The sequence below is a fragment of the Ochotona curzoniae genome, unplaced genomic scaffold (genome assembly GCF_017591425.1).
Source record: "Ochotona curzoniae isolate NIBS_2020 unplaced genomic scaffold, NIBS_Ocur_1.0 contig_2210, whole genome shotgun sequence".
NCBI classification, from domain to species: domain Eukaryota; kingdom Metazoa; phylum Chordata; class Mammalia; order Lagomorpha; family Ochotonidae; genus Ochotona; species Ochotona curzoniae.
This window is the reverse complement of record NW_024465369.1, coordinates 30,160,981-30,174,845: the sequence shown is the minus strand read 5'-3', so window position 1 is coordinate 30,174,845 and position 13,865 is coordinate 30,160,981. Positions and strand designations below refer to the sequence as shown.

Genomic DNA, 13,865 nt, shown 5'->3' with positions numbered 1-13,865 from the left:
CCAATCAATTTTCTGGCTCCTTACTGAGAGTCCTTCTTGCTAAAAGTTGGCGCCGGGAAGTGCTCTAGCAAATGCACATTTAGCATTTCTGTTTATTGGCAGGGGGGGCTGCCATTTAATTGTTAGTATGCCTCTGGAATATTTGTATTTAAATAAAAAGTTAAAAACTGTATTTTGAGAATTTTATTTAATGTTCCTAATAGTAGCAGGAGCCCTGCTCTGAAAGACTACTGAAGGGGCTTATCAAATCACTTCCTCAGCTGGTCTGTTTGTCCCCTTAGGCTCCATGTTGGATATCATAAAATACATTGTCAATCGAGGAGAACATAAGAACGGCGTTCTGGAAGAGGCGATCATAGCAACAATTCTCAAAGAGGTTTTGGAAGGTCTAGACTATCTACACAGAAATGGTCAGATCCACAGGTATGGTCTGTGTGGAAATGTTCAAGTTCCACTGCTGTAACTGTAGCCCAGCTTTATGAAGACTGTAAAGGAAGCCTGTGCTGCAGGTGTGGGTTGATATTACTTTTACTACACTGATCTTAGCCAAAAGGCCGAGAGGCGATTGACATTACTTTCAACTCAGGTGAAATGAATGAGAAAAAACTACTCATAAAGACAAGAGAAAACATGTGCATGGATTAAGGCTGACATCGTTGGGATTGGTTTATATCTGATCTCACTGAAATAAGAGCAGAATATAAAAACTGCTGCATAGATTCATTGAAAAAAATGAGTTGACAAAAAGTGCTTCTAAAGTGTACTCACTTAAATATTGTAGTGTCTCTCAAGTACAGGTCAGACTGTTTCATTCAATTTGTTAATTCTTTTTGACATGCTGGTGAGAGGGAAGAAGAAGGCACTAGCTCCTTTTTGTGACTAGAATACTGTTTTTTTTTTTAAACCAACAGCATAGACTGTGAGGAACTGGTATTTCTAGTGGTTTAGTACCACTTGAGCTCTTAAGCATTCCAGCATGTATACTATCAGTAATATTAATAATATCACCTCCCCTTACTCTGAATTATAAGTGAGTTTTATATTTGATGGTATATAATAATTTTCCATTTTAAAGAAAGGTAGCATGTCAGAGAGGGAGGGAGGAAAGGAGGAGGATAGGTGGAAAATAGAAAAGAAGGGAGAGAAAAAAAAAGATGTTGGCATCTTCTGGTTCACTCAGCAAATGACTGCAATAGCCAGTTTGGGGCTGACAGAAGCCTGGAACCTGGAACTCCATCCAGGTCTTCCACATGAACGGTAGGAGCTTAAGCATTTGGGCCACCATCTTGCTGCCTCCTTAGGTGCATTAGCAGGAAGTTGGATTGGAAGCAGAACAATCAGGATTCAAACTGGTGCTCCTCTATGGGATGTGGTTGTCCCAAGCTGCAGTTTAGCTTGTTGCATCCTAACACTGCCCCCCACCCACTGTGTTTCTCAATAATTGGAAAAAATACTACTTCAGAAATCTAGTGTGTTTAACAGTTATCCCTTATTTATGAAATAAAGAGTTAACTATTTATGAAATCATGATTATGTCTAACAGTGGCATTTTGTGTTTGAAAGTCTTCCCAAGTATATCAGTCCAATATAATGCCGCAACTCAGTTTCCCATTATTTTTCTAACAGAGATTTGAAAGCTGGCAATATCCTTCTGGGTGAAGATGGCTCGGTACAAATAGCAGGTAAAGCTGATAAAGATGAAAATCCTTTGCTTGTTTACAAGAGCGTATGGTTTCAAGCAACATAGAATCATTCTTATGAATAAATGCATGTAATCTCTTTTAAGTGTCTGGGCTGCCCTGTTTTGTAGCACATGATTTTAAAGAATGCGTGAGTGCAGAGCATAGCAGAATTTCCTAGTGATCTGATCAATGTCCCTTAGATTTTTGTATAAATAATGCTATTTTAGTACAGAGCATTGTGGTGAACAGTTTTACTTTCAATTTTGTGACATTTTTGACCTTCCAGGCTGAGTAGTGGTGATCCTCAGAATACTAACTGCAAGAAGATATTTCTGAAAAAGTATTTTTGATGAGTTTGAAAGCTGGAAATGTTGCACACAGAAATCAAACAAACCCTTAGTATCTTTGAACTGTAAAAATTGTACTTAGCTATGAAGTCTGATCCAGCAGGGCTGGTGTGGACAGCTGTTTGGTGGAGGACCTCAGACAGCTACATTGTGGACTTAGCACCTCCCTTGGCCCTGGTGAGATCCTAAAAGCCCTGGAGGAAATACAACCACAGCCCTGTTAGCCCTCATTTTGCCACGTGTCCACAAAGGGGCCACCCAACTAAGCTTGTTCCTCATGGGGAATACGTTTGTCATTTTTGGCTGTACAGCCCTCTCTCTGTGTTCTCTGGCCCTGCCACTGCAGGCTATTCAGCCTTCTGGCTTCCGGGCACTAAGGGTTATCAGCAGCACATCATACACCTTCTTTGTTAAAAGTCACTCACGGGGGCTCTGCTGTAAAACACTGAAGCTTGCTGTGCAACTTTCAATCAGCCCAGGATGCTGCTTTTTAAGTTGAGGGTAGAAAAAGCCTATTTTCCTGTGTGGACATAGAATTTTACCATGCCTGCTTATTAGACTCAGGTTGATCCCAGTCTTGGCTGTCCGTCATATTTCTAGACAAATCTGAGGATCTAGGGTTATTTACAGAAATGCATGAGCTCAGCAGAAAACAAACCTCCCGAAACAAAGAATGAGCTCTGAGTCACCTTCTTGATCCATAGTCCCTCTCCAGAGGTCAGAGCACCTGTCACAAGAGGGCCTGGCTATGTCATGAGCGGAAATGCTGACCTAGCCATGCTCTAGAGTTAGGCAAGCTTAAGGGGACTTTTTGTTTCGTTTGTATTTTAAAGACAGTTTTCAGGTTTTGAAAATGCAGAAATTTGTTTTAAATGAAATGTTTTCCCCCTGTTGGATCAAGGATAGATGTGGTTATCTTTGAAAAGGTGAACAGTTGTATTGGGACTGCTGGGAAGGCACTGTGTGTCTTGGTTAAGCACAAAGGCTTTAGAATCACACAGGGTTGATCTGACATACATTCATTTAAGCCTCATTTTCCCTCCTTAGAGCTGGTGATGATATGCCTGTCTTTGAGGCAGATACAGATTCTCCTAAAGCAAATGTTCTAGATCCTGGCTCCATGGGCCTGGCACAGTAGCCTAGTGGCTCAGGTTCTTGTCTTGCATCTGCTGGATCCCATATGGGCACCAGTTGTGTCCTGTCTTCTCCACTTCCCTTCCAGCTCCCTGCTTTTGGCCTGGGAAAGCAGCTAAGGACAGTCCCAAGCCTTGGGACCCTATAACCATGTGGGAGACCCAGAAGCAGCTCCTTGCTCCTGGCTTTGGATTGGCTCAGCTCTGGCCATTGCAGCCTCTTGGGAAGTGAACCAGTAAACAGAAGATCCTTCTCTCTGTCTCTCTTTCTCCCTATAAATCTGACTTTCCAAAAAAAAAAAAAATCTAAAAGAAAAAAATAATGGTGCATGGAGGGTTTCTGGGAATTGAGGGGAACGATGGAACCAAAGAGTCACCGCGAAACCAGAAAGTCTTACCTCTCCTTCCCTCTCTTTCCTAAAAGGTTTGCTGACTTTTCTGAAAGAGTTAGAGAGAGATTGACAGGGAGAGACAACAAGCTCTTCCATCTGCTAGTTTGCTCCTCAAATAACTGCGATTACTGGGTCTAGGCCAGGCCAGAAGAAGGAACCAGGAGCCAGGAGCTTCTCCTGGGTCTCCCACATGGTACAGGAACCCAAGCACCATTTCTGCTGCTTCTCCAGGGCACGTTGTCAAGGAGCTAGTTCCGAAGTGGAATGGCCAGGGTATGAACTGGCACCCATATGGTATGCTATACCACAACTGCAGCCCCAACCAAGAAGTGGTTCTGTATAAGACATTTTTAATTATTTTTTCCAAAATAATCCTGGAAGAAAGGGCCTGAATCTGTAAGAATACAATTAATTCATGACTTTTTACTTTTGAAGAGATATTTACTTACATTTTAAAGTCTTTATAATCTTGTATTCTTTAAATTAATACGGTGTTTCCAGTTGTTTATAAGGTCCTTTGAAACCTGAATCCATCCTACTTATAGGATTATAAATAGGTAAATAAAGGTGTGAAGCACTTACTGCAATCAGTAAAATGGACAATGAGCTAGTAACAGCAAAGAAAATGGAAGAAGGCCCTTAGTGAAAATATGTGCAAACTCACGCGCTTGCCGAAAAATGCTGATTAAAACTATTCTGAGCCACTGTTTGTAATGGATCCAGTAGTTGGATGGTTCTCATATTTTGGCCTTTGGGAAATAAGCATTTTCATGTCTTTCTGGTAATAGTTCGATAGGTTACATCCACAGTAGGAAGGAATTGGATCGTATCTTTTGTACTGATTTGTCTCATCAACCCCGTGGGGTTACTGGAGCCAGCTCACAGAGGTCACTGGTTCGCATCTTCTCTCTTCACTCTCAGTGACATCAAGGCCATTGGTTGAGATCAGTCATTGAGGAACTATTCACCCTGTGGGTAAGCAGGCCTTTTTGGCAGGGTCTCTTTTCAAGGGGGAAGTTAGTTGATTGTTGAATTTTTGCTAGCATTCTACTACTGCCACCTCAGTGCCAGGAGTTTTATCTTCTACCTATACCTGTATGTCGGAAAACACCTGTGTTTACATTATTTATGGGGAATTAAGTGCTAGCAAAATACTGGAAGCAGCCCAGGTGCCACAGTTGAGTGCATCCACATTATGGACTATCCAGCAGGTGTTGTAGGAGATCTACACATTTTCCCCAGTATATCCTGGAAAGAAAAAAGTCAGCAGGCTGTGGAATAAGGGAGTAAGGCAAGATGGATAAAAATATAGACATAAAAATATGCTGTTTTAAATAAAATGTAGGGAAATAAAGGTACATGTAAGTTTTTAAACATTTATTTATTTGAATGGTAGAGTGACAGAGAGATCTTCCATCTACTGGTTGATTTGCCAAATGCTCTTAACAGCAAGGCCTAGGCCAAACTGAAACCAGGAGCCTGGGGCGCCATCCTGGTCTTCCATATGATGGGCAGGATCCTAACGACCTGAGTCCTTTTCTGCTGCCTTCCCAAGGGAAATTTCCCAAGGGAAATTGAGCAACTGGGACTCAAGCCAGCATTCTGATAGAAGTGTTATCATGTGAATTATTTTTCAAAAAGAGTATTTTTGCCATCCTACCAGAAAACAACAGTTTTTTAGTTAGAAAGGTAATTTACTTGGGAACTAGCATTATAGCATAGCAGGTCAAAACCAGCATCCCATACGAACACAAGTTTGTGTTCCGGCTGCTTCAGTTCCCTGATAATAGCCTGAGAAAGCAGTAGAGGATGGCCTAAGTGTTTGAGTCTCTGGTACTCACATAGGAGACCAGATGAAGCTCCTGGCTCTTGGCTGTGGCCTGCCCAGTCCTGGTAGTTGTGCCATGTGGAGGAGTGAACCTATCATTTGAAAATCTGTCTCTGTCTTTCTCTCTGTCTTTGTAACTCTAACTTATTAATTAATTAATTTTAAAAATCACTTTGTCATATGTCAAAATTTCCTTTCTGGGGACTTTTCATCAGAAAGGGGAATATTTAGAGTCCATAAGATAGCCTCACTGCCTCTTGCAGCCAACAGGTATGATGGCAAAAGCTCAACTTGGTATTCATCTGCAGCAGTACAAGTTCCTTGGGATGTATATCCTTTTCTGTTGACTGCGGATTTAAAATCAGTCCATTATGTGTATCCAGTGCTTCCTGTGTCTGGCCAAATTTCAAGTAGAAAATGGATGCAATCCCTTCAATCTTCATTGTAACTCCATGCTACTATGGTGACCATTTTACAGACAAAAGACTTAACCCATGGAGTGGGAGGATGAATTGGCCAGGCTACCTGGAGAGTGAGTGGTGGAAGCAGGCATTCTGACCCACAGCTGTGAGGTTTCCAGTGGTAGATCTGGCTGTGAATTATCTCACCTCTGTGGGCCAGGGCACATGAACAGCATCTTCTTCCTCCAGTGATATTATTGGTGTGGTGTTGGGGGTTAGGGAAACAGTCATCTCAGGTAGCACCTGGTATAGAGTTAAGCTCAAGAAAGGCACTGCCCTCCTTTTCAACTGCAGAACTTGAGGTTTGACAGTGAATGAAAAGCTGAGGACTGCCTATTCAAGGGGTAAAAGAAAAAAGAAAATGCCTTCCTTCTTATGATCCACTCTGATTAGGAGGCCTGTGTGTGTGTGTGGCTGTTGGTAATAAACTTGGATAACATGCCTTAGCAACAGTAGTGTTTTGGTGCAATATGTGGCATAAGGGGGAGTGGCGGTTTGAAAGTCATACTCTTCCCACGGCACAGGGTTTTATTTTCCAATCTGATGCATCGTCATACTGTCAGGAAGAGCTCAGTATGTTGTCTGGCAAGTGACTCAGCCTGTTTGTCCAGAGTTAATGAGAGGCACTATTTTAAGCAAGCAAATTCAGATGAAGCAGGTCACTTTGGGGCAGTCACTGCAAATCCGTTTATTCTAGAATTCTTTAAAATGGTGACCACTGTTAAAAATGTTCACTTGAGGACATTGGATTTCTGGAGAGCCTTCCAGTAGCATACTACTGCATGATAAAAAGTGAACAGATGTCATGTTCATTTTCTCCTGCTTTTCTTATTAGTTCACTTTGTATTTTGATTATTGGTGCTTCCTTAATGTTCCTATGTAGAGACCTAGCCTTCAGGGTGCTAATGTTTGGAAGTGACTGGGCTTAGTGTCCTTGTGAATGGGACCACAGAACACTGCCTTGCCCTTGCCAATGACTTGACACAGTGAGACTGCACCACATATAAACCAGAAAGCAGGTCCTCACTAATGAATCTGCTGTAGCTTTGACTTCCTGACTCCTTCCTTACCTGTGACAATCACATTTTTGTTATTTATGAACTACTCATCCAAACTGGACTAAGATAGAACTTAAGGCTGTGGACATTAATGTCCCAGCTCCAGTTTTTCATGATGCTGAAATCAAATTTGATAATGAGCTAACACAGTCTACAACTTCAGGAAGGGACCTGGCACATCTGTCTTGAAGTAGTTGAGCCCGTTCAGGTTTAGCACATCTAAATGGATGTGCCCTTGAGTAATATCTCTGTAGTGTTGTCGGAGACAGAAGCTGCATCAGCCTTAAATATACTTTTTAACATCAACTTGCAGCTTGAACACTGAAAATGCTGTAACCAAAACCTGTAGGAAAACATGCAGTGCTGAGTTGCTTGAAGTAGTTAGCTATTATGCTTAAGGAATCACAGGAAGGGAGTTGATTCTTGTGCCCAGAGATGCTAGGCTCTTACCTTTTTTCTTGTGCACTCCTGGGCCTTGAGCAAGTGTACTTCAGTAAGGAGTTCAGGGTTCAAGCATTATTTCTTAGGCTATGGGGAGCAAAGGCTACTGCTTGGAGCAAGGTGATGTGGCCAACTGGTCTGCCCTGGGCTCTGCGTGTATGGACACTGGAGAGCTCTGAATGCACCTGAAGCATGTGAGTCAGGAAAGGAGGATGCCAGCAACTGGATGAGCACCTTGGGGCAGTGAGGAAGCCCTACACTAGACAGATGTGCTTCAAGTGTAGGCCACGGTTGCCTCCCCTATCTGTACACTTGCATCTCTGTCTAATGAGGCACTGCCAAAGCCTTTGGGGGTTAAAAATACATTTCATTATCTGTCTTTTTATTGAAATAAGGGCAGTGCCACTTAATTATTTCCGTGTTGTACAGAACATGACGAGGTCCCAGAGAGGCTGGGACTTCAGGAATTCCATCCCAGTTCCTGTCACACTGTGTTGCTCTTTTTCCTCATTGCCCTATCTATTTTCCCAGTGTCATCAGAGTGAGGAATTGGCAAGGCAAAGTTGACCTTGTCATGCTCTGGCCAAAAGTATAAAACCGTCCTGAAGTGAATCCCAGCCCCAGGTTCTTACAGATGACAGAGAAAAGACCTGCTGATTTTCCCAATCTCTTCTTCTTTATGTTTATTCTGCTTTCAACTAGCTGATGTCATCTCTTAGATGACTCAATTCAGGACATTTCTTCCTTGCCCAGCCCTTTCTGACCCTTTTCTCCAAGCCCTTTGCCACCCTTTATGCAGTGGACCCAAATGGCAGGTATTCATGAAATTTTGGGAAATGTGATGTGCTGGCTATGCAGCAATACTTGTATGTCCATGGCAGAGGGTGAACACATAAGGGACAGATGAAAGTGCACATAAGTAAGATTTCATAGGCTGAACAGACAGGTGAGACTATTTAAGATATTTGAGTATCAAGAGTCTTCACAAAAGTTCATTAGAATTGCATCTTGTTAAAGAAAGCTACACACAAGAATTCAAACCTTCTTACACCAAAATAGGTTATCTTTTAATTTTGTTTTCTCACAGACTTGATTTTTTAAGTAGAGGAATGCGCATTTACTTTTAAGAAAATAGTTATTTGTTTGAGAGGTAGAGAGACAGAGAGCTACCATTTGCTGGTTCACCCACTCATTAAGTAGCCACAAGGACTGGAGGGGCTAGGGCTGGAACACAGAGCTGGAATGCCACCCAGGTCTCTGCCTTGGGATGTGGGAGCCCAATTCCTTGAGCCATTGCCACTGCCTTTCGCAGTCTGCATTAGCAGGAGGCTCGAGTCAGGAGCAAGAGCCAGGCATGAACTCTAGGCACTTCATTGTGAGATTCCTGTATCTTAATTGTGAGACACGCTTAATCCCATTCCTAGAAAAGTTTTGAATTATTACATATTTTTAAAGTGGAAAATAATGTGGATTTTAAAATTTTACTTTTGATGAGAAAGAGAAATCCCATCATCCCATCTGCTGCTGCTCTAGTTGCTAAATGCCCAGGGGTCTGGGGCCAATCTGGGAGCCAGGAACTCAGTCCACATCTCTCGTGTGGGTGGGTGGCAGGAATCCAATTACTTGGGCTACCGCCTCTGCTTCCAAGGGTCTTCACTGTTGGGAAGGCAGGATGAGGAGCCAGAGCCACTAGACCCAGGCACTCCAAATTGGAGTGTAAGCGTCTTAACTGCTGGACCTGTTGCCCCTAATAAATAGTTTTCACTTCTGGTTTCGGGCAAATTCTGCCTTTGCCAGCTAACAATCTTAAGTTTAGCTAGAGGGAAGCAGACAGTATGAACTAGGAGACATTGAGCAGATCCAGAAAGCAGAGTACCACATAAATTTAAAGTGTTTGGGGGAGATCATGGAATACAGTTTATAGATAAGTAAATTATGGTTTAATGAATTATGATAAAAATTCTCTGTGTTTATTCTTTTTGCTCAGTGAATAAAGGCAGAACCTTAATTGATATGACAGCCTGATTTTTCAGTTCTTGGCAAATGGTAACAAATGGTGACACCTCTAGCATGAACCAGGTGTGCCGTGAGTTTTCCATTCCATGCTTAATGTTGTCAGTAAGAAATACTTGGATGGGGATTTAAGCAGCTTTTCATTCTTTAACAACTGCTGGCAGTTGTTTGAACAGCAGCTTAAGGGAGTGTTACCTAAATGAGGAGAAATGAAACGGCGCTGCCGGAATTTTCCTACAGCTGTGTGCAGTTAGCTTCCTGAGAGCCAGGCCAAATGCAAGCAAGTTCCTAGGAAGGCATGAGGCACACGTGTCTTGGTTTCCCTCCTTACCCACCCGCCCTTCATTGTTTTAAAGGGCCTGCAATATGATGAGACTTGATTCCATGTATCACCCCAAACTTCTAAGGCCTGGATAAAATCAGGGTTTTTCAACTAAAAGGTTTCAGGCAATGTCCCTAGTGTTAATATGTATTTGTGTTTACCTGTATTTTACATATTATGGGGCTGTTTTTTTTAAGATTAAATTTATTTGCTTGAGAATTCACAATAACTGAAAAAAAGAAGAGACACAGGGAGAAATCTTCCATCTTCTGGTTTACTTTTCAAATGTTTGCAACAGCTGCAGTTGGGCCAAGCCAAAGGCAGGAGCCTCTTCTCCATCTCCTGCAAGCGTGAGAGGGACCCAAGGATTTGAGCCATCTTCTACCACTTTCTCAGACCGTTTATGGGAAGCTGGATCACAAGTGGAATAGCCAGGAATCAAACTGTCACCATGGGACATATATTTAATGTTTGCATATACAGGATACACTTGGGGACACAGTCCTCAAGAATTATCTAATCCAATATGAACATTGGTTTGAAGCCCCTGTTATAATCCAGTTTCCCTCTAATGTGTCTGGGAAAGTAGCAGAGGATGGCCCAAATGCTTGGCCCCCTGTATTCATGTGGGAGACCCAGATGAAACTCCTGACTCCTGGCTTGCCTCTGGTCCAGACCTGCCCATTCCAGTTATTTGGGCAGTGAATCAGCAGGAAGATTCTCTCTCTCCCCCTCCTTCCTCATGTCTCCTCTTTATAACTCTGTCATTCAAGTAAATAAAAAAAACCTTTAAAAATTAAAAAGGTCAGCTCCACAAGAGCAGGGATTTTTGTTTTGTACTCAGACTTGTGCTTGGCACCGGACAAGGCAGCGACAAAGAACTTGGGAAGTAGTTAAGAATGAAGGACCATGTGACTAGAGTGAATGAAGATGAAAAGAATTTTGAGCAGCAGAGTTCAGTGTATGATTATCATAGTTGAATGGCCCTTCAGTGTCTGGAGTTTTGCATATGAGTTTTTCTTTATAGCAGATTTGAAAACTTACAGATGTCTTTGAAGATTGTGTTATCCTTCACTAATCCTTCACAAAACCTTGCACATATGATGCCCATTATTTCTTTAAATATCACAGCAACTGGGGTTGTTTTATTTTATCTTCCATAGGGACTAACTCTTTAAAGCAAGCAGATGGACTATTGCAGCTTAGTAGTGCCCTCTGATAGTAGAGCTAGCTAGGTGGAAACTCGTAGGAAAAAGACCACCTGCAGGTGCGTAAATATTGCAATGGAAATTTAGACTTATTAATAATTAATCTAAGTTGCATGTGCCTCTTTATGGGCATGGACAGCCAGGAGTTCCTGTTGATTTCAGAAGCATGCCTTTGGCCTAGCAAGTGGTGATGACCTGCATCAGGGCTTCTCTCGAGCTCCCCTTAGAACAGATCATCACAGAGGAAAACACTGAGAATTGCCATGTGACTGCAGGCTGGTTTGAGGTCATGGTGAATGTGGTAATAGCAGAAGAGTCTCAGAGCTCTGCAGACGCTGCTTTCAGTCGCTGCTATTGGAGTCCTTCTCTTGCCTCCCATGATTTTTACCTCCATGCTTTGTAACAGTTCACTGCCCTTGGGTTCAGGGTTGTACAGTAAGGAAGATCGACACGATTGATTCTCTGCGGACCTATCTTATATCACATGCTTGAATGGCCCTTCAGCAGCTGCTGTCACCAATAATAGCCTCAGCCCTACTTTGAAGCATTCAGACTGGAGTTTGATCTTGGCACTGGGGAGAGGTTAGACCAAGTGTCTTGCCTTGTGGCTGCTTTTACAGAATCTCTTGAAATATTACTCCTACACCATGATGGGGCCAGTTAAAGAAGGAGTTTTTGATCTGGGTGTTATCTGTGATTTTCCTTTGTTCACTGTATTAATCATATGAAGGTACTTCAGAAATTTAATGAAAGATGTGGGCCCAGAGTGGTGGCCTAGTGGCTAAAGTCCTCGCCAGGGGAAGGGATGGCCCAGCCCTGCTCAGTGCCCTGGCTCTGTGCTGCTCAGTTGAGTAGGTTGTAATGACAGGACTGCCTCCAGCGGCCAGCACCAGTGTCTGAGATGAATGGCGTCAGTGCCTTGAAGGGATCCTGCTATCTGTGGAAAGGTGTTATTCATCTCACCTTTAACTTAAAAAAAATACTTCATGAGGACTAATGCTTATATATTTTAAAAGTATAATGTTTATTGCCACATTTTTTTGAAGGGGAAGACTATAAAGGAAATACTCATCAAAAAAACAAAGGCTGAGTAAACCATGCTATTACTTGTGGGACATCAATACTATTGTAAGAGGAAATATTTCATTACAAGAAATAGGGGTGCTTCAAAAAGTTCATGTGAAAATGGAATTCAAAGATGTCTATTTTGGCACAAACATTTAAAATATATAGCTTATTCATAATGTGTTTTAAAAATTTTTTTTACTGTTTTATATGGTGTTTAAAAATATCTTTCTACGGGCTTGGGACAGTAGCCTAGCAGTTAAAAGTCTTTGCTTATGCACAGTGGAATTCCATATGGGCACCGGTTCTAATCCCTGGGGCCCTGCTTCCCATCCAGCCTTGGGGTTCTGCATCCACATGGAAGACCTGGAGGAAGCTCCTGGCTTCTGGCCTCAGATCCGCACAGCTCCAGTCATTGCAGCCACTTGGGGAGTAAATCATCAAATGGAAGATCTTCCTGTCTGTTTCTCCTCTCTCTGTATATGACTTTCCAATAAAAATAAATGAATCTTTTTTTTTTTAAAAAAAAAGGATAACAGATTGTATTTTCTATTTTAAAAAAAGGCTAATGAAAGATTGAATTAAAAGATAATTCATGGGCCCGGCGTGGTGGCGCAAGTGGTTAAAAAAGGTCCTCGCCTTGCACGCCCGGGATCCCATATGGGTGCCGGTTCTAATCCCGGCAGCCCCGCTTCCCTTCCAGCTCCCTGCCTGTGGCCTGGGAAAGCAGTCGAGGACGGCCCAAAGCTTTGGGAACCTGCACCTGCGTGGGAGACCCGGAAGAGGCTCCTGGCTTCGGATCGGCATAGTATCGGCCCGTTGTGCTCACTTGGGGAGTGAATCATCCGACGGAAGATCTTCCTCTCTGTCTCTCCTCTCTGTATATCCGCCTTTCCAATGAAAAAATAATAAAAATAAATCTTTAAAAAAAAAAGATAATTCATGAGGGCAGCATATGACCCCATGCATTAAGCTGCTACTTGCAATCGGCATCCACTGTTGGAGTGCCTGTTCAAGTCCTAGCTGTTCTGCTTCTGTTTCAGCTTCCTGCTAATGTTGCAGGAAGCAGTAAATGATGGTCCAAGTGTTGGGGCTTCTGCTGCCTGTGTGGGAAATCCGGATGGAGTCCCTGGGTTTTACCTCAGCCTGACTTATCCCTGGCTATTGTGGTCATTTGTGTCTCTCTCTCTTACTCTGCCTGTCAAATACCTAATAAATACATGTTAATGAAAGGTGATTTTTTACTGTGAAATTGAGTCCTAGGGAGCTCTTAGAAAAGCTGTCTGTGCCTGGAACCCATCCACCCAGCTATTCCAGTGCAGCTCTCCTGGCTCTGCTCCCTCCTGCTGCTGTATCCCCCAGGAAGGACTTCTGGCTCAACTCCCCACTGTGAGTTCCCACCAGTTTTGGTGGAACTATTCTGTGGCTCTGACGTTGATTGGGCCGATCATCTGTAATTTGCAGTTGTTTGAAGTCAGCACGCTCTTTCACTTCTGTGGCCAATTGACTGTATCAGTCAGCTGAGCTGTGAGCCAATGTGAGTTGACATCTACCAGCACTTACCCTTTTATCTCTTTGTCTCTTTTAAGCTCAAGTTGTCTTGATTTTGAGAATACTTAGGCGATTGGAGAAGCGATGGTGGCTTGTGTAGCCTCTGCATTTCAATCAAAATCCTCCTGATATGTTTTTCTAACAATTTTTCTCTGTCATTGTGAATTACGTTTGATTCCTTGGATAAAGTCCAGTTGAGGGATAGGTTGAGTGCTCCCTTATAAAGTGTTGTTCATTGAAAGGAAACTTGATAGCATAAGGCCCCAATCCTTGCTGGGCGGGGAAAGCAGGCAGCTTGCCTCTGTGTTTCTTTTATTTTTGTAGGTGAAATTGTACCTCCAAAGAATAACAAGATGTCTTTTGA

General features: G+C 42.7%; 1 protein-coding gene across 2 annotated transcripts in view; it reads left to right on the top strand.

The window, feature by feature from the left end:
- The window catches only part of STK39 (serine/threonine kinase 39), a 296,052-nt gene that overhangs the window by 90,515 nt on the left and 191,672 nt on the right, over window positions 1–13,865 (top strand). For both annotated transcript variants that reach the window (XM_040971673.1, XM_040971675.1), the window contains exons 4-5: window positions 282–423; window positions 1,627–1,682. In XM_040971673.1, the coding sequence (XP_040827607.1) occupies window positions 282–423; window positions 1,627–1,682 (198 nt within the window). The remainder of the gene's footprint in view (window positions 1–281; window positions 424–1,626; window positions 1,683–13,865) is intronic.